The sequence below is a fragment of the Andrographis paniculata genome, unplaced genomic scaffold, assembly GCF_009805555.1.
Source record: "Andrographis paniculata isolate CXL003 unplaced genomic scaffold, ASM980555v1 Contig30END, whole genome shotgun sequence".
NCBI lineage: Eukaryota > Viridiplantae > Streptophyta > Magnoliopsida > Lamiales > Acanthaceae > Andrographis > Andrographis paniculata.
This window is the reverse complement of record NW_026137563.1, coordinates 3,011,524-3,038,571: the sequence shown is the minus strand read 5'-3', so window position 1 is coordinate 3,038,571 and position 27,048 is coordinate 3,011,524. Positions and strand designations below refer to the sequence as shown.

Genomic DNA, 27,048 nt, shown 5'->3' with positions numbered 1-27,048 from the left:
ACCCCCCGCTTTAATGTTGGTCGGAAAACATTAATTTCGGCCAATATATAATTGGTTTATTTGGTTGCTATAAATAAATTGATTTGGAAAGATGCCTTTTTGTTTAAATTTATCATTTAAATAATATTTTAATATAAAATTTATATCCAATAAAATAATATAGTATATTTTGATTGGAAATTGAATCTTCGTAATTGTAAATTAAAATTACAATCAAACTAATAAATATATATCCAACTTTGATTTTGGCACCTATCAATTTGATTTTTTATTTTTTTTCGAACAATTATTTTATTTATTTATATTACATATATCTTTAAATTATACACAAATATTATTTTTTATAATACTATTATAATTTTTTATTTTTACAAACAAATACATTTAAAATCTTATTAAAACCAACTCCAAAATATAGCATAAAGTACACAACCTACGACTGGCTGAGTGGTGAGTGGTGTAGCTGCGGGAATGTTTTGTGAATTGGAAGCAAAATCTAATATTCAATGTTGGGCCCACTACCTAAACATAAGACAGATATTGAGGCCCAAACAAGTTCTGCTGGTGGGCCATCAATACCCATGCCCAATTCCGTCAATATCATCGAAAGAGTTACCACAATTATTATTATTATTATTATTATTATTATTTAAACTTGCAAACTAAGCCTGATACCACTAAACCATCCTACCACAATTTTCTTGCCTGTAAAATTAAGTTAGAATGTAATTCTTAAGAAATAATGAAATTGTAAAAAATTTAAAAAGTATATATAGAGATTTTTAGTTTGCTAAAAGAGAACTACACTTATCCGGAAAAATAATATATTGTAAATGGAGAAAAAGAGAATGAAAAATAAATGAACATACCATGCACATTTCTCTCTAATTTTTTGCACTTTCGAAGATAAACGAGAATTAAAATTAATTAATTAATTTATACTTAAATAAACTAAAAAAAAAAAAACAAAATATTTCTATTTCTAAGCTTGCTCTACGTCCAGAACATCGACGGTTTTCTACATTCACATAATTTAGCATCTTTATATTAATATTTATAAAATAAAAATAAAAATAAAAATAAAATTAATACATTTAATGCTTATATAAAATGTATAATCTATTTCTCTTCCCTGAAAATCTTATTCTATATTGAAAGCATCATGATCATCTAGTATCACTAACTAACTAACTGTCAAATTCATATTCATAGTTGAGTTCAGCAATTAAAAAATAATAAATAAATAAATTGAGCCCAGCAATTCTAAAGCAGACAACCATGATCTATTCTAGAGTAGAGTAGAAGAAAGAATCAGTAATTGGTATTAAGCCCAACCACAAGTTCCTGCAAACAAACTCTAACTGCAGGTTTGGCATTTTGAATCTATCCAGACTCACAGACAAGTCTTGGATACTGCAGCTTCTTATTTCTATGTATGTAACAGGAAGAAAACAACAACAGCAGCAACAATGGTGGCAGATACTACCCAGCAATCCAATACAGACATACAAACAGACAGACAAACAGCAGCACAAAACACACAACAAAGAGATTGTAGTGTTCCAAATGGAAATGGGATTAGGACCCTAGCCTCCAGTCAATCCTTCCCTCAACAGTACACACCAATGTAGTTAGTTAGTTCAATTACCTTTCTTGTTCAAGACAATGACCACACAACTCCATTTGATTTTTCAAGGATGATTTCAGCAAGTAGTTTCCATGGATTAATCAAGGGCTCTGCTTTTCCCTCACAACTCCCCACAGATAATGCCTTCCATTCAATCCTGGACAAGAACCACAGTTTGTGTTTTTCTATGATCATTTCAGTTCATCTAAGGTGCTTCGAATATTGAACTTTTTATCAATCAATTAATGAAAAGAACTTACTCCAGTATCTCAATGCCAGATCTATAGAAGTGAAGATCAGAAGCTCCCCATTCGGCGTAGAGGCTTTCATAGCAAGGTCTTCATCCACCATCTTATCCACCAAGTTGTCAAACGCGGATTCACTTCCACAAAGTAAATGCAACAATAAGTTATCAAAAGGGAAAATTGCATGCAACACGTAAAAGAGCACAAAGACAATAGAAGGTATAAAGGCACCTTATCTCAGTTGGGAAAAAATAGAGTTCGACAATATCAGAAGTAGCCGCGGCTTCCTCAAAATCATTTGGCCAGATTTCAGATTTTGAGCACTTTTCCACATTAAGAAGAGTTGGAAACTCAGATGCAGCCTCAATTACTTTGCTGCTTGCTTTGGTGGAGAGGTGACCTACAAGCCCCTCAAGAATGCTTTGTTTTCTTGTAAAGCTGCCGCTGTTTTTCAAAGTACAGATTAACACGGCAGGATTAGGGATAGTTAGTACATTTTTTGTGCAAACCAGCGGCATATATCGGTTTTCTTACCTCCAAATTGCTAGCCCAACAGCTCCAGCAGATGGATCAGGTGTGCCTTTTTCAGGTTTCTTTCCTTTTTTATCTTCTGATTCTTTCGCTTCAAGAAGATTGAGTCTAGAGATACCCTCTAAGGCTTGATCCGCAGCAGTCCCTTGACCAGAACTAGCTGGGGCAACATTCATGACCAAATCAACTTGTTCCACAGAGGCACGATTTTTTCCCTTCCGTTTGTCAGCCTTCTTGGACTTAGACACACTTGTTGGTTTTGAACCACTTGCAGAAGTAGCATGCTTGCTGGAATCTAATATTGTACGTTCGTCTTGAGCTTTCTTGCATGATACTTCATCAAGTGGGCGCATCTTCCTCTTCTTCTTCGGATTCTTCTTTGGGGGAAGCACTTCTTTCTGTACAGCAGCCTTACATTTCTTCAAAAATTCCCTTAATGGCATGTCATCTGATAAGTCCTCCTCCATTGGACATCCGTCACTTTCATCAGCTGGAGAAAGAGCATGTGTTACTCATCCATAAAGGCAGACAACCATTACCAGATCCACTATAATCAATCAATCAAGTCAAGCTTCTTACAAGTATCGGACGATTCCTCTTTGCTGTCCTCATGGACGGGCTCGTCTACGTCTGTGACTTCCACTGGTTTCGGGAGTAATTCAACACACTCATCACACAACCAATGAACGTATTCGTCAAATGTAATTGTCTCCATACAATAGCTGAAACAACAGAAAAGAAGCAAAAGGGAAACAGTTTAGCTAAAAGCACAAATGAGATCCAAAACCTGCCCGGACAGCAAAGCCTTAGACGTATATGGAGCTTACCGATGCACAGCATATTTCAGACATCGGACACAGTACACCAAGGCATTGTCAAATCCTACGTCGCCGCACTGCAAACATACTTTTCCCTGCAGATGAATTCGGATAGAACTAAGTTGTTATAACATGAGCTTTTTTGTGCATAGGAGAAATTTACTAAAAAGCTTAAAGACAGCTTGAATCATATTTAACATGGAACTAGATAACTTGGAAGTTATCTGGAGACATGGCAATAAATCGATCCCTACAACATGAAATCCTTTCACATTAATTGGAACTCCTATCTCGACAAAAATTAGTTAGTCATAAGCAGCAAAAACAAATTAATGATCCAATGAACTCCGAGCAGGCTCCAAGTGTTGCAAAATTGATTGCACCAAAACATTATCACGCGATTACGAAACACCAACTTCTTTACCTTCATGCTTTTCAGTAAAACAAACAACAAACTTTGGCTACTTAAGGTAATTCAGCGACTCAAAATCCATAGCACAATCACATTAATAAGAGCTCGCATTGTGACAGAAATTAGTTGGATAAGAAATAGAAAATTTTCTAACCGGGATCATAAGCAACAAAAGACAAGCTGGGGATCCAGTGAACTTCTAACAAACTCCAAGTGTCAAAACATTGATTGAATCGACATCAAAACATTAGTATGCGACAACAGAACAATAACTTCCTTACCTTTCAAGTTTTTCAGCAAAGTTTACAACAAACTGTGGCCAGTTAACGCAACTCAAACACTTTGAATCTCACATACTCCATGATTATTTAAACAAAAAACACTAAATGACTGATAAAAACATACCATATACATTCAATCCTGAAACAAGCCCTTAAACTATGATGTAACATCACATTCCTAACAATCGAGTTCTTTATACATCAGTTCTATAGTTTTCATCACAAAATACGTTCATAGAAAACCAAATAAATCAAAACGCAGCCATTGAGTTTTGCGGCCAATAGTTATAGAGAGAACTGTAAACTTCTAATATGAATAAAGAGGTCAAAACACCACGTCCACTTGCGAGCCAAGGTACAACTTTGGAAATATCGAAGTTCATTCATACTGTGCGAAAGTTAAACAAATACAGCAACGATTTAGCAATGATCATCAGCCTGTCGCGTAATTCACAAATAGATTAGAGTGACCAAACACGCAAACACCACAGGCACTTGCATAAACAGATGCACAATGCACAATCGAAGAATCACGTGAAGCGTACCATGATGCAAGAGCGAGTTCAATTCTCCGACGTTGCCAAAAATCACAGGGGTTTAATACCCAAGGAAAGCAATGGAGAGGCTGACTTCAAATCTGCTGTATCTATCTGGACAGCTCTGGACTGGACACTCTCCTCGGCAACTCCGCAGCACGAAGAAGAAGACCCTTGTTGGTAAATCGAAAATTCTAGATACGTAGGACCAAATTTATACCCGACAAGATGGCCAGAAATTGTCCCGCCTCCACAGCCAGTGTGAACACGCTGTTCTTACCGTGGGCGATTTGTTGTTAGGATTGAATGAATGCATGATATTGTTTTGTATATGAATAAATTTTATGGTTTATTTTTGGTATTATAGTTAATAAGCACACTCATCGACTACCTAATAAATTTATTTCCTTTCTAATTTTTATTTACATTTTTTAAGTAAATTGAAATTGTGATGGATGATATTTATTTTTAATATATATATATATATATATTCGATTATGTTTTTTTACATAGTTGTATCGGTGAGTGACGGTAAAAGGGAATAGTAATTTATTTTAGATTTTTATTTATTGTATTGTATGCAGATAGAAATAATAGTTAATTAATTTATTAACGACTACAATATATACATGCGATGCGAGGGAGAATCACATTAAAATAAATTAATTGAATGCGGGTGTAGTAGCCGTAGCAGGGAATGTTCGGCGATTCGGAAGCAAAATTGAATATTCGTGATAGGGCCCACTACTTAATTTTATGAGTCAGATTGAAGCCCGATTTGTGATCCCACTTAAATTAAATGGACAATAATAATATAATAATAATAATAAAGAATATTTTTATTTTTCTATACTAGTTTCTCGGTACCAATCAAACTCCAGAACATCTATAGTATACACATAATTTAGCATCTTTATATTATTAATATTCTTTTTTTAAACAAAAAAATTTAATACAACTAATGCTTATATAAAATGTATAATCTATTTCTCTTCCATGAAAAAACCTATTCTATATTGGAAGCCTCGTGATCATATTAATTATCAACAAGGAGGAAGAACTAACTAACTGTCAAATTCATTTCCATATTCAAAATTGAGCCCAGCAATTCTAAAACAGCAAACACAATAATATATTCTCCTGCAAACTAAACTCTAACTGCAGGTTTGGGTTTTGGAATGCTGCAGAAAACAACTAAAACAACAGTCAACAATGGTGGAAGATACTTCCCAGCCATCCAATACAGACAGACAGCAACACAACACACACCATACACAGAGAGATTCTATTCTTCCAAATGGCAATGGAATTAAGACCATAGCCTGCATCAATCCTTCCCACCATAGTACAAACCAATGTTAGTAAGTTAATTCAATCACCTTTCTTGTTCAAGACGATGACCACACAGCTCTATTCGATTTGCAAGAATGATTTCAGCAATAACTTAAGATGAACTAATCAAGAGCTCTGCTTTTCCCTCACAACTCCCCAAAGGTAATGCTTTCCATTCAATCCTGCACAAGAACCACAGTTTGTGTTTTTGTATGATCAGTTCAGTTCATCTCAGGTGCTTTGAACATTGAACTGTTATCAATCAATTAATATAAAGAACTTACTCCAGTATCTCAATGCCAGCTCTATTGAAGTGAAGATCAGAAGCTCCCCATCCGGCGTAGAGGCTTTCATAGCAAGGTCTTCATCCACCATCTTATCCACCAAGTTTTCAAACGCGGATTCACTTACACAAAGTAAATGCAACAATAAGTTATCAAAAGGAAAATTGCATGCAGCGCTTAAAAGAGCACAAAGACAATAGAAGATATAAAGGCACCTTATCTCAGTTGGGAAAAAATAGAGTTCGACGATATCAGGAGTAGACACCGCTGCCTCAAAATCTTTTGGCCAGATTTCAGATTTTGGATACTTTTTCACATTTAGAATTGGTGGAAACTGAGATGCAGCCTCAATTACTTTGCTGCTTGCTTTGGTGGACATGTGACCTACAAGCCCCTCAAGAATTCTTTGTTTTCTGGTAAAGCTGCCCCTGTTTTTCAAAGTACAGATTAACAAGGCAGGATTAGGGATAGTTAGTACAATTTTTTGTGCAAAACAGCGGCACATATAGGTTTTCTTACCTCCAAATTGGCAGCCCAACGGCTCCAGCAGCTGGATCAGGTGTGCCTTTTTCAGATTTCTTTCCCTTTTCAGGTTCTGACTCTTTCACCTGAAGAAGATTGAGTCTTTCCATACCCTCTGAGGCTTGATCCTCAGCAATCCCTTGACCCAATCCAGTTGGAGAAACATTCTTGTCTTCCATGCTTCTGCTAGGGGATTGATCTTCTGGCTTGAGCACTGGAAGAGGCTGTGCAGAGTTGATTCTAGATGATAGAGTAGGATCATCTGTCTTCTCTGGATGAGGGTCCAAATCAACCAGTTCTACAGAGGCATGTTTTTCTCCCTTCGCTTCATCGCCCTTCTTGGACTTCCACACACTTGTTACTTTTGAATCACTTGCAGGAGTAGCATGCCGGCCGGAATCTAATCTTGTGCATTCGTCTTGAGCTTTCTTAGGTGATCTTTCATCAAGTGAACACATCTTCCTCTTCTTCTTCGGATTCTCCTTTGGGGGAGGCACTTGTTTCTGTACAGCAGGCTTGCATTTCTTCAAAAATTCACTTAAACGAATGTCATCTGATAAGTCCTCATCCATTGGACATCCTTCACTTTCATCAGCTGGAGAAAGAGTATGTGTTAGTCATCCATAAAGGCATACAACTATTAGCTGATTCAACATAGTCAATCAATCAAGTCAAGCTTCTTACAAGTATCAGATGATTCCTCTGTGCTGTCCTCATGGACGGGCTCGTCCACGTCTATGACTTTCAATGGTTTCGGGAATAATTCAACACAGTCATCGCACAACCAATGAACATATTCGTCAAATGTAACTGTCTCCATACAATAGCTGAAACAACAGAAAAGAAGCAAAAGGGAAACAGTTTAACTAAAAGCATAAATGAGATCCAAAACCTGCCCTTATGTACAGACAGAAAAGCTGTAATTGTATATGGAGCTTACCGATGCACAGCATATTTCAGACATCGGACACAGTACACCAAGGCATTGTCAAATCCTACATCGCCGCACTGCAAACATACTGTTCCCTGCAGATGAATTCAGATAGAACTAAGTTGTTATAACATGAGCTTTTTTGTGCATAGGAGAAATTAACTGAAAAGCTTAAAGACAGCTTGAATCATATTTAACATGGAACTAGATAACTTGGAAGTTATCCGGAGACATGGCAATAAATCGATCCCTACAGCATGAAATCCTTTCACATTAATTGGAACTCCTACGCGACAAAAATTAGTTAGTCATAAGCAGAAAATACAAATTAATGATCCAACGAACTCCAAGCAAGCTCCAAGTGTTTCAAAATTGATTTCCCTGATAACCAAACATTATCACGAGATAACGGAACACCAACTTCTTTACTTTTCAAGCTTTTCAGCAAAGCAAACAACAAACTTTGGCTAGTTAAGGTAATTCAGCACCTCAAAATCCTCATATCACGATCTCATTAATAAGAGCTCGCATTGCAACAGCAATTAGTTGGATAAGAAAATGAAACTTTTTTTTAACTGGGATCATAAGCAACTAAAGCTAAGCTGGGGGATCCAATGAACTTCTAACAAAATCAAAGTGTCGAAACATTGATTACATCGACATCCAAACATTAGTATGCGACAACAGAATACTAACTTCCTTACCTTCCAAGTTTTTCAGCAAAGTTTACAACAAACTGTGGACAGTTGAGGCAACTCAAACACTTTGAAACTCACATACTCCATGATTAATTAAACAATAAACACTAAATGATGGATAAAAACATTCCATATACATTCAACCCTGAAACAAGCCATGAAGCTATGATCTAGCATCACATTCCTAACAGTCTAGTTCTTTATATATCAGTCCTATCGTTTTAATAAAAAAATCCGTTCATAAAAAATCAAATCAAAACGCAGCCATTGAGTTTTGCGGGCAATTAATATCAATAAAGAGGTCAAAACCCGCGTCCACCTTCGAACCAAGGTACAACTTTGTACCTATCGAAGTTCATTCATACTGTGCGAAACTTACACAAACAAACAGGTAAACTCAGAACAAAAATAATGGACAAACACAACGATTTAGCAATGATCATCAGCCTGTCGCGTAATTGACAAATAGATTAACGTGTTCAGACACCCCCGCACTACAGACACCTGCATAAACAGATTCACAATGCACAATCCAAGAATCACGTGAAGCGTACCATGATGCAAGAGCGAGTTTAATTCTCCGACGTTGCCGAAAATCACAGGGGTTTAATACCCAAGGAAAGCAATGGAGAGGCTTGCTTCAAATCTGCTGTATCTATCTGGACTGAACACTCTCCTGGGAAATTCCGCAGCGCGAAGAAGGAGACGTTTGCTGGTAAATCGAACTTTCTGGATACGTAGGACCAAATTTATACCCGACAAGATGTCCCGCCTCCACAGCCAATGTGAACACGCTGTTCTTACCGTGGGCGATTTGTTGTAGGGATAAATATTATGGTTGCTTTTTTGGAAGTATATAATACTTACAGACTCATCGATTTAGATTTTTATTTATTGTATGCCTATGGTATGCAGATAGAAATAGTTGTTAATTAATTTATCAATGACTAAATATACATGCGATGCGAGGGAGAATCACGTAAAAAAACATTGAAATAGGAACTGAATTGAATGTGGTTGCATTGCAGCAGCAGGGAATGTTAGGGCCCACTACTAAACTTTACGAGTCAGACTCAAGCCCGAAAAGAAAAATCTGTTTGTCAGCCCACTTAAAATTAAATGGATAATAATAATAATAATAATAAAAATCTGTTACACAATTTTAGGAAATTAAAAAAATTGAAATAATAGGTTTCTTTATTTTGTATTTTTAAATAAATGTATTTTTCTTTTATATTAGATATAAAAATTGTATTAATAATATAAGATTAATTTTTTATGATAAATAATTAATTATAGATAAAATATATATTATATTAATACATATTTTATTGTTTGGACGAAGGAAGTATAATAAATGTACGAGAATACATAACAATAATTTATGTCATACATAATATAATTGATTTCAGCACCCTAATTTGTCTCTCTCGGAATTTATGGCGTCAGATGGAAGTGGTCTGCCATCTGCTGCCATGGAAATAGAATCAGAACAATTACTGATTTGAATTTCTTTATTTTTCCCCCACAAGAAACAGTAGAGTCCAACAACAATGACCACTGCTCCAACCACACTGCCCAAATGGAGAATTTCTTTGAGGAAGATGGTGGAAATAATAGCTGCCAATACAAGTGCCATTGGACTGAAAATTGCACTGAAGACAACACCTTTCTTCTCCACTACCCAAGCTTGCAGCCAATAGCTAATCCCTGTCACCACAATTCCCTGCAACCAGTTCTCATATCATCAGATCATCAATGGTTAATTGATTATTATTCTAAAAAATTGAGTGTGTAATGAATAATCAAGAAACATACAGTGTACAGAATTGTGATAAGACCAATGTTCCAACCAAGTTTCCAAGATGAGACATTTCTCTCCACAGCTGCTGCATAAATAGTTGATGCTAAGCAAGTCAAGCCTGTCTGTAGAGCTGTTAGCCTCAACCTGCCTGGATATTGTTTAAGAAGTGGACCCTAATTGAATCCAACTGATCAATTTACAATTAAATCGTAATTATATGATTATTATTATTATTTTTTTTTTAATAAGGAAATATTACCTGACAAGTTAGCCAAATGGACCAACACAATTCTCCAGCAATTACAAGTAAAGAACCCTTGATCCATTTTTCCCTTTCTACTGAATTTGAAGCTTCATTAGCTCTAGAAGAGTGATAAGTGGAAAATAAAGAAGGGCCTTTGTAGAAGGTGAAGATCATAGTGCCACACAGACCGATTAGGCTTCCAAGAACTTTGGCAACGCCGGGCCATTGTCTTATATCCAAATTTTCAATCCTGTAATATCATTCATACAATAATGAATCATATCATATCGAATAGTTATATATGAAAAAAGATGAACTTTTAGTATTCACCTTGAACAAACAGCCATAATGAAAACCACTGCAGGACCAATCCCTGTAATAGCCGAAATAAATGTCGCAGAAGTGTATTTCAATCCAGCATACATTAGATTGAAACCTAAAGCAAGCCTGCAACAATCATTTTCCACAACCACATAAGAAAAACAAAATAAAATTTGCAAGCACATATATATACATACAGACATAATAGTTGGTATTTACCCAAAGGAAGAAATAATGAAAATCTTGCAGATTCCTCGCCATGTAAGTGCAGGAGAATCCTTGCTGCATTCAGATCATAGAAAAATAATTAAGTCGATAACCGATAATACAAATGGTGTATGATTTGTATGAAGATTGAATATTAGTATAGATAACCTTTGGAAGAAAAAAGCAGTAGGAGTTAAGAGTAGAGTGGCAAAAATCATTCGATAGGCCATGAATACAGAAGGCTTCATTGGAGAAGAAGATGAAGATAAAGTTGCTTTCGACAACAAGAACATTCCTGCAAAGCTGCTTTGGATCAATCCTACTGCAATGTAAGCCTTCAAATTCACTTTCTTCATCCTGTAAAATTATTTGAAATTTGATAATATGGCTTGATTAATTTTTATTTAGTTTTTGTATATAGGAATTCTCCTCTAGATAGATCCAACATTTTTTATATTCACTAATGCAATAATTTACGGTGCCAAACTCCTATAACTTAGACATTATAGTTTCGGCAGGCTTCATGCATATTCAATTCCTGCATATTTATTTATTTTTTTATTTTTTTTGCCCTATATATATAGACAATAGGATCAGCAGATAGGATTTCACATCATCTATGCAATTTCATAAATTTATTCAGACACTTGACACTGCTGGAAAAAAATAGAGAAAAAAAAAAAAACACTTTGAAAAATGCTTGGAATCCAATTCATATACACTTGGACCCTTTAATCTTCAATATATTATAAATTAATTTGGTCCTATTTATTTATAAAAATAAATAAATAAAATATAGAGAGAGAGAGACATAAATTATGGCTCTTCATTATAATATATGTATTGTAAATGAATTTGAGTCATAGCATTATTATAACTACTAGCTTAGATCATAATGTTCTTTTTCTATATTTTACATAAAAAAAAAAAACTATTTATTTAAATCATTTTACAAAAAGAACACACCCTAATAATTTTCCATATTTCAAATTAAAATAGTAAAGATACAAAAACAAAATAAAGACCTGTCACTAAATTAATTGTATACAATAATTTATTGAACACTTGAGAATTATAATAATAATAGTAAAAATTTATAATTTATTAATAAAGAACAAACAAATTAAATAAGAAATATAAAAGAAAATTAAAAGAATATAAATAAAGAATAATTAAGTTGAATATAATTTTATTCCGATGATAAAAGTATTAAATCAACCAAATATTCTCGTGATAAAAATATATCAAGGGTTCATTCAACTAATTTTTATTTTTAGTTTTTTGCCATAATTTTTAATAAATATTATCAAAATATATTATTTGCACACTTACCTAATATATATAAATATATTTTATTTACTTATAAAAATTCAATATTTATTTTTTTTAATAATATTTATAATAACAAAAGTAACACATACACCAAAAACAACAAAATAATAGATCATTTTTTTTTTTCTCAAATCAAAATATTGTTATCCACCAATACACTTATCAATAAATACATGATTTTTTTTCTGATAAAAAAATAATAATTATAAATACACAATTTATTATTTTCTAAAATAATTTGCTTTTTCAAAATAAAACTGCAAAATGCTGAAATTGAAGCCGAAGCAACCAAGGGTTTCTTCTTTATTTTTTCAAATCACAATTAAATATACCCCAAACTAATCCGCATAATTAAAAAATAAAAAAAAAAACCAAGCCATCGTCTCTATCATCTATCATCTACCACCGGATCATAACACACCACCGCTAAATTCCAACTCAACCGTTAATTTTTCAGCACAGAAGTTACCTCGTCAGATAAACATCATCGCCGACCTTCACGGAAGCCGCAGATGAATACGCCACCTTATCCGCCGTCACTTCCGGCGGCGGCGTCCTGCTTCCGGCCGCCGCCACCAGCTCGTCCGGCAGTAGTTCCAACATTGTCTCTATTTACCTTTTTTTTTTAATCTACGGAAGTGACGATTTCCTATTATATAGAAATTAATCAGCAAACCACTGTTACACAAGAAGTGGAGCACTTTTTTTTTTTTTTTTTTTTTTTTTTTTTTTTTTCTGTAGTTTGCAGAAATAAGCATTTGTGTGGTTGTTAGAATAGACACCTTTTAATATTTAATATACTGAAGAGATTGTAAATTTATGATTATTGAATATAAAATTTAAATATAGAGGTTGCTTAAATAAGTGAGCACACTCTTTTAAATCGATCAAAGACTAGTATAAGTAAAATTACAAAATTATGATTATAATTGATAAATATATTAATTTTTTTAAATATATTATTTTGTTGTTATGTTCAAAAATCAATTTAAATGAATATTTATTATTATGATTATTATGTAAATGATAATTCAATTATACCCAACTTAATTGAAGCAATTTGCGTTAAAAGTAATTCTAGACCATTTTCAAGTTTATTAGTTTAGTGGGTAGAATAATACTAATATTCTTTGTCCATTCACAACATATCCATTTCTATTTTAAATTGTTTGTAATTATTATTTTAATAATTAATTTTTTTTAAAAAAAATATTTCTATTTTATCATAGTATTATTACTTTTATACAAAAATACTAATAATAATAAAAATAAGATGGCCTTTACACTATTTTTAACATCAAAAGTAAATATATCCTTTTAAAATGAACCAAATGAATATATTATTATAAATCTTCAAAAGTTAGAATAGGAGTATTAAATTTATTTTGTTTAAATTTTTTTAATATTGATTGTATTATATCATTTTCAATACATTCAACAATCAAATAATGAATTGTAATTATCAAGTATTTAATTGTCAAAGTAATTCAAAATTATATGTTTAAAATCAACATTCAAATCAAAATTCATCCAACCAATAGCTCTGGCCAATTTCTCATTGTCTCAATTGATAATATTGAAGCTAAGGGTCAATCTGATCCCCTTTCCTAGAGATCATAACGTCATGCGATGGAAGCGAAGCTGCTGCTGCTGCTGCAATGGCGTCGGAATTACGAGAATCCAAACACTTTTTGATCTGAATTTCCCTATTTTGCCCCCACAAGAAACAATAAAGTCCAACAACAATAAGCAATGTTCCAACCACACTGCCATAATGGAGAGTTTCTTTGAGGAAGATAGCTGAAAGAATGGCTGATAGTATAAGTGCTGATGGATTAAAAATTGCAGTGAAAACAACACCTTTCTTCTCCACTACCCAAGCCTGCAACCAGTAGCTAATCCCTGTCACCACAACTCCCTGCATTCATGGATAATCCACTACTAATTAATTATTATTATTATTATTATTCTCAGAATTGGATATATGTAATGAATGATCAAGAAACATACACAGTAAACAATGGTGAGAAGGCCAATATTCCATCCAAGTTTCCAAGAAGATACATTTCTCTCCACAGCTGCTGCATAAACAGTTGCTGCTAAACAACTCATGCCAGACTGCAAAGCTGTGAGCCTCAACTTTCCTGGATATTGTTTCAATAGGGAACCCTAATTTGATCCCAAATGTAAAATTCATATCTTTAATTAGTAATTTGCATCATGGATGCATAATTAATGTTTGGATAAACAATTAAAAACCTACCTGCAATGTTAGCCAGATGGACCAGCTTAGTTGTCCAGCAATCAGTAACAAGGCACCCTTGATCCAGTTCTCCTGATCTGCTGCTCGAGTTTCTTCCATGGAATTTGAATTAACCCTAGAAGAGTTATGAGTGGAATACAAAGAAGGACCCTTGTAGAAGGTGAAGACCATGGCACCACCTAGACCAGTTATGCTTCCGACAACCTTTGCCACGCCTTGCCATTGCCTTATGTCCAATTTTTCGATCCTGCCAAACCATTCATCCATACATATATACATACATACAATTCAAGTTATATTGAAAAGCTATATATATATATATTGGGTTTTTTTTTTTTTTTTTTTACCTTAAACACACAGCAATAATGAAGACGAAGGGAGGAATAAGAGAAGCCATGGCCGACTGCAATGTTGCAGAAGTGTATGACAATCCAGCAAACACAAGATTGAAACTTAAGGTAAGCCTATAACATTAAACATTATTTATTTTTGTATGCACCATATAAACAAAACAAACACATGATCTATATATATATACAAATGAAACATGTCTTAATAAATACCCGTGGGAAGAGATAATGAAAAGCTTGAAGAGTGCACGCCATGTAAGAGGAGGAGAATCCTTACTGCAAGAAGATCATACAAAAATTTAATGAATATATATATAGATCATTACATATATATATATATATATACATATAATTGCAGAAAGGCTGATAGACCAGTTGAAAAAGAAAGCAAGGGGAACCAAGACAAGAGTGGAAACTGCCATTCGATAGGCAATGAAGACAGAAGGTTTCATGTGAGCAGAAGATAAGGATAGAGTTGCTTTGGACAACAAGAACATCCCCGCAAAGCTGCTTTGTATTAACCCTACTGCTATGTATGCCTTGGCTTTCTGCATCCTTTAATTTTCGATGAATGAATGTTATATCACTTCATTAATTTTTTGATCTGATTTGAGCCCTCTTCTAAAAGATTCTAACACAATTCAGAATTGCTCCATATATTTATCACAGCCACCTCTGTAATATAGAAAGACTACTGGTTTGTTGTGGTGGCTAAGTATTTTAGGTTTTTTATTATTTTTAGAACAGTTGTGGTGGCTAAGTATTTTAGGTTTTTTATTATTTTTAGAACAGTTGTAAATAGTAAAGCATTTTAGAAAATACTCAAAAAAAAATATATATTATTTACTCCTTCAATCCCATCACAATGACCTATTTTTTTTTATTTTTTTTTATATGTTCCACAAAATGATCCCTTTCCATTTTTTTTAACTTTATCAATTTTAAATATACTTAACAAAATTTAATTAAACTTCTAACATCTTACACAAACCACTCAAAACCCCTTCATTTCTATCTATTTCCATAAACAACTTAATTTTTTATCTATTTTTTTGAGATATAATCTTAAAAATTTTTAAAATACCAATAATATTATTCCTATAAAAAATAATAAACTAATATCATAATTTATTATTAATAAGTTGCTAATCTACACTATCTAAAAAATTATGTCCCTAATAAAAGAGTTCATCCCTTGCAGGCCGGAGGGAATATATTACATATCTATTACTATAATAAATATATGACGCATCTAGTTGTATGGTTATGGTTTTTATATTCGTTTTTCTATGTGAAATAATTCTTAGAATATTTTGGTACGAAAGAAAATAATATATGATCATAAAACTATGGAATTGTATTAAAAACTTATAATTCTTTTAGTTAAAAGCAATTGATGATAATGGTGTATTTAATCAAACTAATTATCGATATAATGGGTGTCGTCTTTGATTTGAATTTTAAATCTAAATTATTATTATTTAATTTGATTTTTGATAAAAATATATTTTTATTTTTATAAAATATCATATTAAAATATTATTTCAAATTTCAAATGCAAATCAATATCAAACAAGCCAATGATATTTTTTAAATAAATATAATTTTTTTTTTTGAAAACTATATAAATTGAATTTTTATATTGAATTCCAAATAAATAAAAAAAAACAAATAAACTCAATATATTTTTACAAATAAAACTAAGAACTTTAGCGGTAAAAGAGAAGAGAGAGTTATTAATAGAAACATTGGTTCCGTTCAACCAGTGTTCTTTAGATAAAATAATTTTTGATATGTAATATAAAAATTATGTAAAAAATATAAAATATATTATTTTATGTTAGAATTGTAATAACTTTTTTTATTTTTTATAATTTACTATTTGAAGTTTTTTATTGACTTTTATATTTTTGTATAAAATATTTTAAACTTTTTATTACTCCTATTATCAATTGATCCTGAAACCAGAACGATTGATACTTAGTGTTAAAATTTTCATTCTTTCAGGGTTGGGAGATTAGTCGGAATCCAATTATAACATATTAGATTAATTTATTTATTTTTTTCACATTAGATTCATTCCCTTTTCGGTAGTGCACAATACTCCATTATTCTTTTTATTTTTAAAAAATTTCTAAGCTTTACTTTCATATATATATATATATATATATTTCTTGTCCAAGAATTTTAAAGGTTTACTTTAATTTATTATATTATATTTAAGAAAGTGGTTGGTGTTGATTAACTATTATAAATTGTTATCACATAAGGGGTGTTTGTTTGGAATTTACATTTTTTATTTGAATCTGAATATTCACAAATTTTTAATATGATATAATTGATGCGATATTTTTAAGGTAAAATTAATTTTTAATATAATATAAAAATTAAAAAATAAATTTAGTATAAATTTAGCATAAATTTATATGTCATGACCTTGATTAGTCATCATAAACACATCACTAATATAATACTCCCTCCAATAGTCTTGTTTACCATTTTTTTCGTCCCAAAACAATAGTCTTATTTTCATAAATAATCATATCACCATAAAATTACCCTTTGTTTTTTCATTTTTATTACACAACTATCTCTATTTTTTACACTAATATATTCATAATGACAAAAAAATATTTTATTCATACTTTTTACCGACTAGCAATATAATATTAATATTTTTTAAATCTCGTATCCAATCCAATTAAGACTATATTTATGGGACGGAAGAGTAGTCTAATATTATATATTTGTCGTATTAGTGCTGAATGATACACACCACACTATCGGTACTCTTTAGAACTTTTTTATTTTTAAAAATACGTACATATATATATATATCATTATATAATTGTATCATTGCGCCGTTTGTCGTCTTTAGCTATCTAAAGAACTTTTTATCCTATTATCTTAGTAACAAATATACATATATATATATAATCCAAGACTCAGATCCAAACTCCCCAACCAAACAAAGGCCTGTTATCTAATATCGCTATAAGAATTACAAAAAATATATATATACATATATGAGTAATTAAGCGCTGGGTGCTTGTTTCCGACACTGTTCTTCATCAGCTGCTACAGATGTAGAGAAGCTCTCAAATTGGGCCTCCAATACTTCTTTTGGGCCGGATGTTTGGGCTTCTTTATTTCTACCCCAAAGAAAACTGTATAGCCCAACAATCAATAGCCCACAACCCAAAACACTGCACAATAATCAAGAACAGATCAGCAGTTTAATTAATTTGTAACCATAAAATGAATAATAATTAAATTTATTTCCCAAAGTTTCACACACACACACACACATAAAATAATGAAATAAAAAATAGCAAATTAATTATTAGCAACCTTCCCCAGTGAAGAGTTTCGTTGAGGAAAAGTGCAGAGAAAATGGCAGCTAATATGAGTGCGAGTGGACCAAACATGGCGCTGAAGACAGGCCCTTTTTTCTCTATCACCCAGGCTTGCAACCAATAGCTTATCCCTGTCACGATTACGCCCTGCAAATTTTGTATACATTTGTGAAATTTCATTACAAGATTATCTGGAAATCTGTGTGAAACATCAACTTACGCAATAAGCTACTGATAAAAGATTGATGTCCCATTGGAGCTTCCATGAGGAGATATGTCTTTCCACTGCTGCACTGTAGATTGTTGCAGTGATGCAACTGAATACACATTGGAGAAGGGTTAGCCTCAATTTACCTGGATATTGTTTCAGAAGTGGAGCCTGCAATTACCAGTTATAATTAATTAATTAATTCAATTATTGATGATTGAGTAGAATGTAATTAAATGAAGAATGAATGAATGAATTACCTGCATGGTTAGCCACATGGAATAGAAGAGCTGTGCAACAATGGCGAGAATGGAACCCTTTATCCAATCTTGTTTGGTGTGATCATTTGTCCTTTTCTGATGAACAGAAGAAATTTGGAGATGGTGACGGTGGGTGGAGAATAAAGGGGGGCCTTTGTAGAAGGTGAAGGCCATAGCTCCTGAGAGGCCAAGAATGGCACCAACAGTCTTGGCTAATCCATGACATTCACTTATAGTCAGCCCTTCAATCCTGTAATAAATATAAATATATATTCAGACAAATTAATTAACAAGCGGTTTTGATCAGTATCAATTATAAATTAATCGACCTTAAACAAACGGAGAAGATGAAGACCAAAGCAGGAACAATGCTGAGTATGGCTGTCCCAAATGTTGCAGATATATACTCCAGCCCAGCTAAGTTCAAATTCAAGCTCAATGCCAGCCTGCAATAGTTAACACACACATATATATATATATATATATATAATTAGGGCAAAATAGATCAGGTAAGAAATTAAAATGTACAACACTTACCCGTATGAAGCAATGAAGAAAATCTTGAAGACCCCAGTCCAAGTAAGAGGAGGAGGAGGAGGAGACTCCTTGCTGCTGTAGCAGCATTAATTAATATTATTACAGAAACAAATAAATTTAAATATATATAAATGATGTAATGAAATTGAAATAATGAATGAATGAATGAATTGAACAAGTACAGGCCTCTTGAAGAGAAAGAAAGCGAAGAAGGGGAGCAGGGCGGCGGCGGCGAAAGCCTGGCGGTAGGCGACGAACACCGGCGGCTTCATTCCGGCGGTCATGGCGGCCTTGGACAGCAAAATCATGCCTGCATAGCTGCACTGCATAACCACCACCGCCGCGTATGGCTTCACACCTTTCTTCCTAATTATCCTCCCCATCATTGATATCAGTAAATCTCTAACACACCATGGAAGTTAATAATGGAGCTGATGATATCGATGAGGCCAGTGGTAAGAAGGAAAGGTTGGGGCTGCATGGTCAGATGCTTTTTACTTTATTATTATACAATTTAATTTACTACCTTGGTTGGGTTGATGAAATTGATTGTATTCTCTAGGTTGTTTTTTTTTTTTATTTTTTTATAGCAATATCTTTTTTATATTTTATTAATTAATGAATTGAGCTTTAATTAAAAATAAGTTGAATTGGGATAGAATATCAGATTTATATTGGACATATTGGCTCCCCAGAAAATCAAAAGCAGCCCACCCACCACGATTATTATTACAAAATATATCTCTTTGGAATATAATGATGCAGCCTCCATACTTTCCTTTTATTTAGGCTCTCTTTACATATACTTTCTAGGATTTTTATATAATGGAGTATTATTCATCGGTGATATTTTAAAAAAATATATATATATATATATACATATGTTAGTAAATCATTATATTAAATATAATTTTGTTGAATATTGTCCTACCTTGGTGTGTGAGAGGAAAAAGAAATACACCAAAATACTTCAAAAAAACATATATTTAATTAAATAGGGCATTGTTTTATAATAACAATAATAACCTAAAAAGCAACCTCATCCCAAGAAAAGACACACCCATAATATATATATATATATATATATATCTATTTAAAATTACTCAGTTGTATCAGTTAACACATATAGAAAATGCTAAATTTCTTTTTGGCAATCAGAGTTGTTCATAAATGAGTTCATCAAACAAACATGAAAAAAGTTGGATCTTTACTGACTTAGGTGGACAAGTTGCATGGCAATTTTCAAAGATGTCCACCCCTTTAAATTGTTATAAATATATATATATATACACATATACATACATACAGCATTATAACAATACTTTTATCACCTTTTTAATATTCTTATAAATAAAAGTTTGGTAATAAATTAAGTGAAAGAATAGGGCCGGGGTGCACTTTTGTGGATCACTCTGAGCTCCATAATAAAAACAAATATTGTCTACAATAAATAAATAAAAGACTTCAGAAATGGTTATACCAATGCAATTCTCCACTTTACAACTTTTCAATTAATTAACTTTGCTTTCCTCTTTTAGAAAGCAAACTACAATATATATATATATATATATATATAAACCAAATAAATAAATAAATAAATAATTTCATTCAATTTGTCTAGTTTGGGCTTAATTGATTAATGGGCTTCAATCTCTGATGAAAGGCCCTATAAATCAATATTGGGCTTTACTTCAATTTAAGGCCCACTTCTCTAGAGACGGGGGTATGAACAGCTACGCTTTTGAAATAATGAAAAAACATTAAAAATAAATATATACTTCCTTAATCCCATAATTAGATATTCATTTTTTTTTTTACATATAATTTTAGAAATATTATTATTATATTAGGATACAGCAAAAGTAAAAATAAAATAGAAATAACTAAAATAATCTTCTTATTAGTACGTGTGATATAAAGGTAATAAAGACATGTGTAGTATATTGTAAATTGTAAGAGTATTTGGAATGTTAGATATATAATATAGTTATTAAAAAAAATTGATATTTTATTATAAGACAAATTAAAACGAAAAAACGAATAATTTCTTAAAATACGAAGGGGAGTATATATTTTTTCGATTTTTTTTTCCGGTGAAAATTAAATGTTTTCTGGTATCGTACAGTCTCGAGTCCCGATGCATGATGACCGTTATCTCCAAAGAGCATGAAAAAACACTTCTTACAGAAAAAACCCACAATAATAAACAACGTAGTCAGTAACGCCCTGACCTGACCTGACCTGTCCTGTTCCACTGCAACTTCATTTTCATGTCAAATAATCATCATGTCGTCCTATTCTAATTTTTAAATAAGTAAAAGAAAAAAATTGGCAGTAAATTGAGTGAGCCCCTCAAATTAAATGAAATGTCAGTGACAATTTATGTTATGTTATTATTATTTTTTATTATTGAATTAATCACAAGAGGGGGGGGGGGGGGGGGGGGGGGGGCGCGGGGCTGCCCACTTATACCTAAAATGGATTTAAATATATAGGGATTGCCCATTGTAAAATTAACCAAAAGTGTGGGGTAATGTTTGCATGTGAATGTGATTGCAACGTAACATAACATTAGTTTCATATCGATTTTCTTATAATTCATTTTTTTTTAAAATATATATATATTTTAATGTTTGTAGTAATTTTTAAGATCGTGACCACTCATTTAGTGACCCCACATATGGATAGGGAATTGAATAATCTTGGCCTTCCAACAAATCGGAATGGGATAAAATATAACATTAAATTCTATCAGCTTAATTGATATATATATGAGGATATCTAATTTGTGACATAAATAAATTACGTTGATTAATTAATTTATTGAAATTTACGTGCTGCTTTTGGCCAAGATTATTTTTTCTAACAACATAATTAACAATATTTGGAACATATATATATATATATATGTTGGAGATAATAATTTCTCTGATGTAAATAAAAAATGTATCGTGTGAGTTAAATGCCTGATATTGGACAGAATGATTTTAGTATTTGGACATTTGTGGGTGTAATGATTAATTATTTAATATATATAATGGGATTGCAGTGCATTCATTTCAGAAAAACCACATGGGTTAAATATTATTCTACTTGTTTTAAACACTATATATTATATGTATGCTGCAACTGATCATCCTACATATATTAAATATTTGGTACAAATTTAAATTTTTTTTATTTTAATATTTGTTTAAATTAATTTTAAGTTAATATTTGTTTAATATTACATGTTATAATAGAGTTTAATTTTGATTCGGAGTTAAAACCAAACAAACCCTATATAATTATCAATAATAATACAAATAAGCGTAAATTAATTTATTCAACTTGGTGAAAAAAAATCAATTCTTTAGTTTATAAACTTAAAACCATATTAGTTGTCGTAAAATTATTATTTTTCTGTTTCAATTTGTAACACCACAAGTAACAATGTATATACTCGACTATATATTTTATAATGTTATGCAATATGAAAGATAAATGAATAAATCCGATAAAAGGAATTAAGAAGATGAGAAATTATCATGTAAATTAATTTATTGCAACGATATAATAAGTCTTATGTAAAATCAAATTGTAAGATAATGTAATACAAGCAACAGCCTATTATCAAAGTTGGATATGTTAGATTAGGGTTTCCATTACGTCTGCAAGTTTATAGTTATCCACTGATGATATGACCTAAAGTCAACTATCGTAATTGCCCTAAACAATTTTATCACACCATTATTATTAAGATGACAATTACAAAATGACAAACATTAATATAATATTTCACTAATTCAAAAAACAAAACTATAATAATAAAAATAAAATTAATAATACAATCCAGTCTGTAGCATTTACACTCCATGCATGCAGAAACAAAAATAAAACATAAATTACTATATATGATTTGAACAAAAAATAAAAAAACACAAAAAAAGAACAAAGAAAAAAAAAAAAAAATCACTATACCCCTTAACCCTTATTTCCCTCCCATTTATTTATTATTTATTTTTATTTTTTCGTTGCGGTGGGGTGGGATGTAACAGCTCTCAATTCACACCCTAACCCTCCCTAATTATTTATTTATTTAATATTCCAAAATAATAAATAATTATGAAATTAAACATACTTAAAATTGAAAAAAAAAAAAAAAAAAAAAACTAACCGACTAACTTCTGTAATTTTGAACAGTTTTGAGATTGTTTCACCTCCGCCGCAGCTCCACCCTTTCCGGGCGTGTCATCACCGCCGGCCACCCCACCCCACCTCCGTTTACTCCGCCCACTCGCTTGCAGAACATTCTCACGACTCCTCCGCCGTGTTTGCGACGGAAGATTGCTGCTTGTTCGCCATTATCTCGTAACCCATGGCTTCGTCTTCCTCCTCGTCCTCGTCGTCTTCATCGTCTTCCTCGTGGTCGTTGATGTTGGGATCATCGCTGTCGCGATCCTGATCTCGAATTGAGGAACCATGGTGCTGTTGCTGTTGCTGCTGAGTATTAGCGATTGGCCATTGTTGCTCCGGCTGCGCCATGATCGGAACCATCGGATTCTCCGGCTTCAATGGGTAGAACGCCGCCGCCGCCGGCGGGGCTTCGTTTTTGGCTCTCTCTTTGTATATGGCTTCCAGCTGATGGAAATACGGACATGTCTTGGAGTCCTCGGGCCTCTTCTTGTTGCTCTCTTTCACTTTCTTGAAGTACTTGTTTATGTTCTCCCATTTCTCCTTGCACCGTTTCGAGCTTCTGTTGTACCCGAGCTTAGCCATGGCGGATGAGATTTCCTCCCAGAGAGGGCCTTTCGGTCCATTATCTTGATACTTCAAATCCAGGCTTGTCCGGAGATTAATTAGGGCTTGAACTTCCGCTTTCGGCCACCGTGACGAGCTCGCCGGTGAAAACGATTCTCCACCACCACCGCCGCCATTGTCCGCCGTCGTCTTCGAAATGTCGAAAGCTTTAATCGGCGTCACTGTTAATGCCGGCGGTTGGAGAGCAGAATGCTGTGGCGGCGGAGGAGGAGGAGGGGGTTCTGATTGGCGCGGCGGCGGAGGATTCTCCGGCGGTTGCGGCGGCGGCGGCGCATTGTTGATTGGGATCTGTAAATTGTGCTGGTCGGTTACTTTCTGCAAGAATGCGATCACCGCCGCGTCCTTGGCGGCGGCGATGGATCTCTCCTGGACCAACAGATCGTGCTCGCGATTCAGCCTGGCCATTTCCTGCACCCTCCAAGCTTCCTCCCTCGCCATTCGATCACGTTCACGCTTATCCAGAGTGTCTAAAAATTTCTTCTGCAACTCCTCCTGTTTCTGAATCACATCCTTCATTAGCCTCTGGAAGCACTCCTTCCACTTCCGTTTCTTCCCCCGCCGCCGCTGCTGCTGTATATCATCGTCGGAGGACGTCGACGAGGAGGTCGAATCCGACAGCAGCGCCCTGGTGTGAGAAGACTGATGATAGGGGTGGCTTTGAGGAGGAGGGACCGAATTGTTCCTCGTACCGGACAGATGCTGTAATGGCGGTTGCGATTGTTGGAACGGGGAAGAAGAATCGATAGGATTGGTCCCAGCTTGAGGAGGCACCACGCTCAAAGGAGTCGGACTGATTGATGAAACAGTAACATGGGAGGGAACCGAGAGATTTGCGGCGTTCGCCGGAACCGCCATTCTTGCCGGCGACTGCTGCCGCTGCGGAAGCGGCGGAGGGGCGAAGGGATTCGGGTGGGTGTTTTCGAGCGCCTCCAATTGATCGAAGAATCGATAGGTTTTACCGTCGGATTTGGCGGCGCGGCCGTCTTTGGTTCTCTTGTGGTATTTGTAGACGTTCTCGAACTTCTCTCGGCATTTCTTGGAGCTCCGTTGAAATCCAAGTTCCGCCATTTTTCTGATCACAGCAGACCAGACAAGTTCAGTTCAGTTCAGTTCAGACAAGTAAAAAAAGGAAGAAAGAAATTAAATTCCCAGACTTGTGATCTTGAATTTCTTCAGTAAATAAAACAAACACATAAAATAAGCACACGGAATTAACTGCACCGATTGTGATAACAAACGCTAGGCGATAAAAAAATCCAAAATGATTCTTGCTGTGGGAAAATTGTTTTTAACTTAATTGTTCCAGAAAAGGGGAAATTAAAACTTTTAAAAATTGAAAAACAGTGTTCGAATAATGGTCCCCAGAAACACACGCAAATCCTGGTGTCAAGTTCTTTCTGTATTTGTGGAAACATGATTTCTGTAGCTCAGAAACAAACCGAACTGACAGCGATGAAATTGATGAAAACCTGGAACGCCAGCTAAGACGAATAAGAAGGAAATGAAATGAATATAGTTGGGTGGGGTGGGGTGGGGTGGGTTTGAAGAAACAAGATTTCGTTCATAATTCATCGAATTATTCTTTTTCTTTTTCCCTTTCTTTTCTTCTGATTTGTAACAGTTTGGAAACGCAAAGAAGAACTAAAGGGCGACAAACCAGGAGCTTAATTTCCAGGAAAGCTGCTGAATTCTTGTGAAAGTGAAGTGAAATTCGAAAACCCTTTTACACCGAAAAAGGCAGAATTCAATGGGAAATTGAGGAACACCAAATACCCTCCCACCCTCGATTCATATCCAATCAATCTGTAGTGATGCTGACACTGTACGTAGGTACACACATACACAATAAATGTAAGAGATTCATGAGTTTGTTTGTTTACCTGGAAACTTCTTCCCATAATGGCCCTTTAAGGCTCGAGTCTCTAAACGCCACATCCATATCAGACCGGATTTTCAGCAGCGCCAGTGTTTCTTGCCTCGGCCACCGGTTTCCGCCGCCGCCGCCGCCGCCACTTTTATCGATCTCATCCACAACTCCCGGAATAATCGAGCTGTACCCACCGGCCTCGCTGCTGCCACCGTTCTCGTGGGTGGTTTCCGCCGCCGCCGCCGCCGCCTCCGCTGCAGCTTCCGACTCGGCGTCGGCAGGCTCTCTTTCGTCGGAGCTCCGGCCCATCATTTCCGACACGCAAAGGATCAATCTTTCCTTGCTTGCTTTACTGGATTCGATCGGCAATTACCAGCTGAAAATTGAAAAATAAAAAATAAAAAATAAAAATCACAAAAAAGGATGGGTGAATTCTGTGGGTTTTTATGAAGAGGGAAGGGCGTGGTGAATTGAATTAATTTATTTCGGTGGGATCTGCCTGTCAGTCTCAAGCTGCTCAAAATATAAATTTAATCAAAGGGGAGTGACTTATTATTTTATCTTTTTCCTTTTCAGCTGAGGAATCTTTAGCATTATTTTGATTGCCCCTCTCTCTCTATCTCTCTCTGGTAAAGAAAAGCTTTTTATTGCGTTTATTTTATATAGACGACATACAACCCTTTAAGTTAGGGTCACCTTCCCTCCGATCCCTCACAAGATAAAAATCATACTATTATATATTATTAATTAAATTAAATTAAATACGGTATAAAAATTCAATGGGTATATACATACGTACACAGCTGTCTCTCTGTGTCTGTATGTATGTATGATTTCGTATATTTTTGGGCAAGCTGCAGAAGGCGACGATGGTGATAATAAGGTGGTTTTTGTCTGTCCAGCTAAATATAGTTAAAAGCCGGCCCATGTAGGTCATCTTTGCTTTTGGAACTGAAATGACGGAACTGCCCTGACGCTCCTCACATGTAATGTAACAACCCCTTCCTTCCTATTGACCTTTAACTTAACAATAATAATCATCGATTCAATTTTATCCGATCCGACGGTCTGGATCATCGCCCGGAATACGGAGTCGCTAAGCATTTCCTGTTGTGAAGGATTTGCTTGACCGAACGGGATTCTGCTAATTGTGACTTTACCTTAATGCCCTCGTTACACAGCCAGCCAGCCAGCCGGTTAATAATAATAATAATAATTCATCTATTTTTTTCTTTTTATTAATATTAATATTAATAATGATAATCATGGCTGTAATGAGGTG

At 33.9% G+C, this 27,048-nt stretch overlaps 5 protein-coding genes across 6 annotated transcripts; all 5 read right to left on the bottom strand.

Moving 5' to 3' along the window:
- Positions 1–1,376: 1,376 nt before the first annotated feature.
- LOC127246677 (uncharacterized) lies at positions 1,377–4,589 on the bottom strand. The gene is made up of 7 exons (XM_051268182.1): positions 4,460–4,589; positions 3,231–3,316; positions 2,983–3,125; positions 2,407–2,893; positions 2,104–2,316; positions 1,888–2,009; positions 1,377–1,784 (listed from the first exon to the last, which is right to left on the bottom strand). The coding sequence occupies exons 1-7, from the start codon at positions 4,460–4,462 to the stop codon at positions 1,729–1,731; spliced, it is 1,110 nt and encodes a 369-aa protein (XP_051124139.1). The 5' UTR covers positions 4,463–4,589; the 3' UTR covers positions 1,377–1,728.
- A 1,050-nt stretch (positions 4,590–5,639) lies between these two features.
- LOC127246676 (uncharacterized) lies at positions 5,640–8,897 on the bottom strand. Its single transcript, XM_051268181.1, has 7 exons — positions 8,772–8,897; positions 7,529–7,614; positions 7,273–7,415; positions 6,586–7,183; positions 6,282–6,494; positions 6,067–6,188; positions 5,640–5,964 (listed from the first exon to the last, which is right to left on the bottom strand). The coding sequence occupies exons 1-7, from the start codon at positions 8,772–8,774 to the stop codon at positions 5,909–5,911; spliced, it is 1,221 nt and encodes a 406-aa protein (XP_051124138.1). The 5' UTR covers positions 8,775–8,897; the 3' UTR covers positions 5,640–5,908.
- Positions 8,898–9,566: 669 nt separating this feature from the next.
- Positions 9,567–15,401, bottom strand: LOC127246576 (uncharacterized). Its single transcript, XM_051268020.1, has 14 exons — positions 15,111–15,401; positions 14,952–15,014; positions 14,736–14,852; positions 14,389–14,635; positions 14,136–14,294; positions 13,709–14,043; positions 13,167–13,170; positions 12,595–12,731; positions 10,962–11,150; positions 10,806–10,868; positions 10,596–10,712; positions 10,281–10,515; positions 10,036–10,194; positions 9,567–9,943 (listed from the first exon to the last, which is right to left on the bottom strand). Exons 1-14 carry the CDS (start codon positions 15,290–15,292, stop codon positions 9,626–9,628), a joined length of 2,325 nt encoding a protein of 774 aa, XP_051123977.1. The 5' UTR covers positions 15,293–15,401; the 3' UTR covers positions 9,567–9,625.
- Positions 15,402–17,521: 2,120 nt separating this feature from the next.
- Positions 17,522–19,627, bottom strand: LOC127246732 (WAT1-related protein At1g43650-like). 2 transcript variants are annotated; one of them, XM_051268260.1, is made up of 7 exons: positions 19,286–19,627; positions 19,100–19,171; positions 18,892–19,008; positions 18,563–18,812; positions 18,315–18,473; positions 18,090–18,241; positions 17,522–17,944 (listed from the first exon to the last, which is right to left on the bottom strand). In XM_051268260.1, exons 1-7 carry the CDS (start codon positions 19,483–19,485, stop codon positions 17,773–17,775), a joined length of 1,122 nt encoding a protein of 373 aa, XP_051124217.1. In that variant the 5' UTR covers positions 19,486–19,627; the 3' UTR covers positions 17,522–17,772. The 2 variants fall into 2 exon arrangements, with proteins under 2 accessions (XP_051124217.1, XP_051124216.1); XM_051268259.1 differs by having other exon boundaries at positions 19,100–19,174; positions 19,286–19,626.
- Positions 19,628–22,900: 3,273 nt separating this feature from the next.
- Positions 22,901–26,444, bottom strand: LOC127246580 (trihelix transcription factor DF1-like). The gene is made up of 2 exons (XM_051268025.1): positions 25,780–26,444; positions 22,901–24,971 (listed from the first exon to the last, which is right to left on the bottom strand). The coding sequence occupies exons 1-2, from the start codon at positions 26,076–26,078 to the stop codon at positions 23,393–23,395; spliced, it is 1,878 nt and encodes a 625-aa protein (XP_051123982.1). The 5' UTR covers positions 26,079–26,444; the 3' UTR covers positions 22,901–23,392.
- Positions 26,445–27,048: the final 604 nt, after the last annotated feature.

Bases quoted from the DNA above. Each gene is read 5' to 3' on its own strand.
- LOC127246677 (XM_051268182.1), bottom strand. The intron at 3,126-3,230 runs GTAAGCTCCATA...CTGTTGTTTCAG, and splicing joins CTGAAATATGCTGTGCATCG to CTATTGTATGGAGACAATTA. The intron at 2,317-2,406 runs GTAAGAAAACCG...TTTGAAAAACAG, and splicing joins GTTGGGCTAGCAATTTGGAG to CGGCAGCTTTACAAGAAAAC.
- LOC127246676 (XM_051268181.1), bottom strand. The intron at 7,416-7,528 runs GTAAGCTCCATA...CTGTTGTTTCAG, and splicing joins CTGAAATATGCTGTGCATCG to CTATTGTATGGAGACAGTTA. The intron at 6,495-6,585 runs GTAAGAAAACCT...TTTGAAAAACAG, and splicing joins GTTGGGCTGCCAATTTGGAG to GGGCAGCTTTACCAGAAAAC.
- LOC127246576 (XM_051268020.1), bottom strand. From the start codon at position 15,292: ATGCAGAAAGCCAAGGCATACATAGCAGTAGGGTTAATACAAAGCAGC. The intron at 14,295-14,388 runs GTAGGTTTTTAA...GGATCAAATTAG, and splicing joins CCATCTGGCTAACATTGCAG to GGTTCCCTATTGAAACAATA. The intron at 10,516-10,595 runs GTGAATACTAAA...ATGATATTACAG, and splicing joins ATTATGGCTGTTTGTTCAAG to GATTGAAAATTTGGATATAA.
- LOC127246732 (XM_051268259.1), bottom strand. From the start codon at position 19,485: ATGATGGGGAGGATAATTAGGAAGAAAGGTGTGAAGCCATACGCGGCG. The intron at 18,813-18,891 runs GTCGATTAATTT...TATTTATTACAG, and splicing joins ATCTTCTCCGTTTGTTTAAG to GATTGAAGGGCTGACTATAA. The intron at 17,945-18,089 runs GTTGCTAATAAT...ATTATTGTGCAG, and splicing joins GAAACTCTTCACTGGGGAAG to TGTTTTGGGTTGTGGGCTAT.
- LOC127246580 (XM_051268025.1), bottom strand. From the start codon at position 26,078: ATGATGGGCCGGAGCTCCGACGAAAGAGAGCCTGCCGACGCCGAGTCG. The intron at 24,972-25,779 runs GTAAACAAACAA...TGCTGTGATCAG, and splicing joins TTATGGGAAGAAGTTTCCAG to AAAAATGGCGGAACTTGGAT.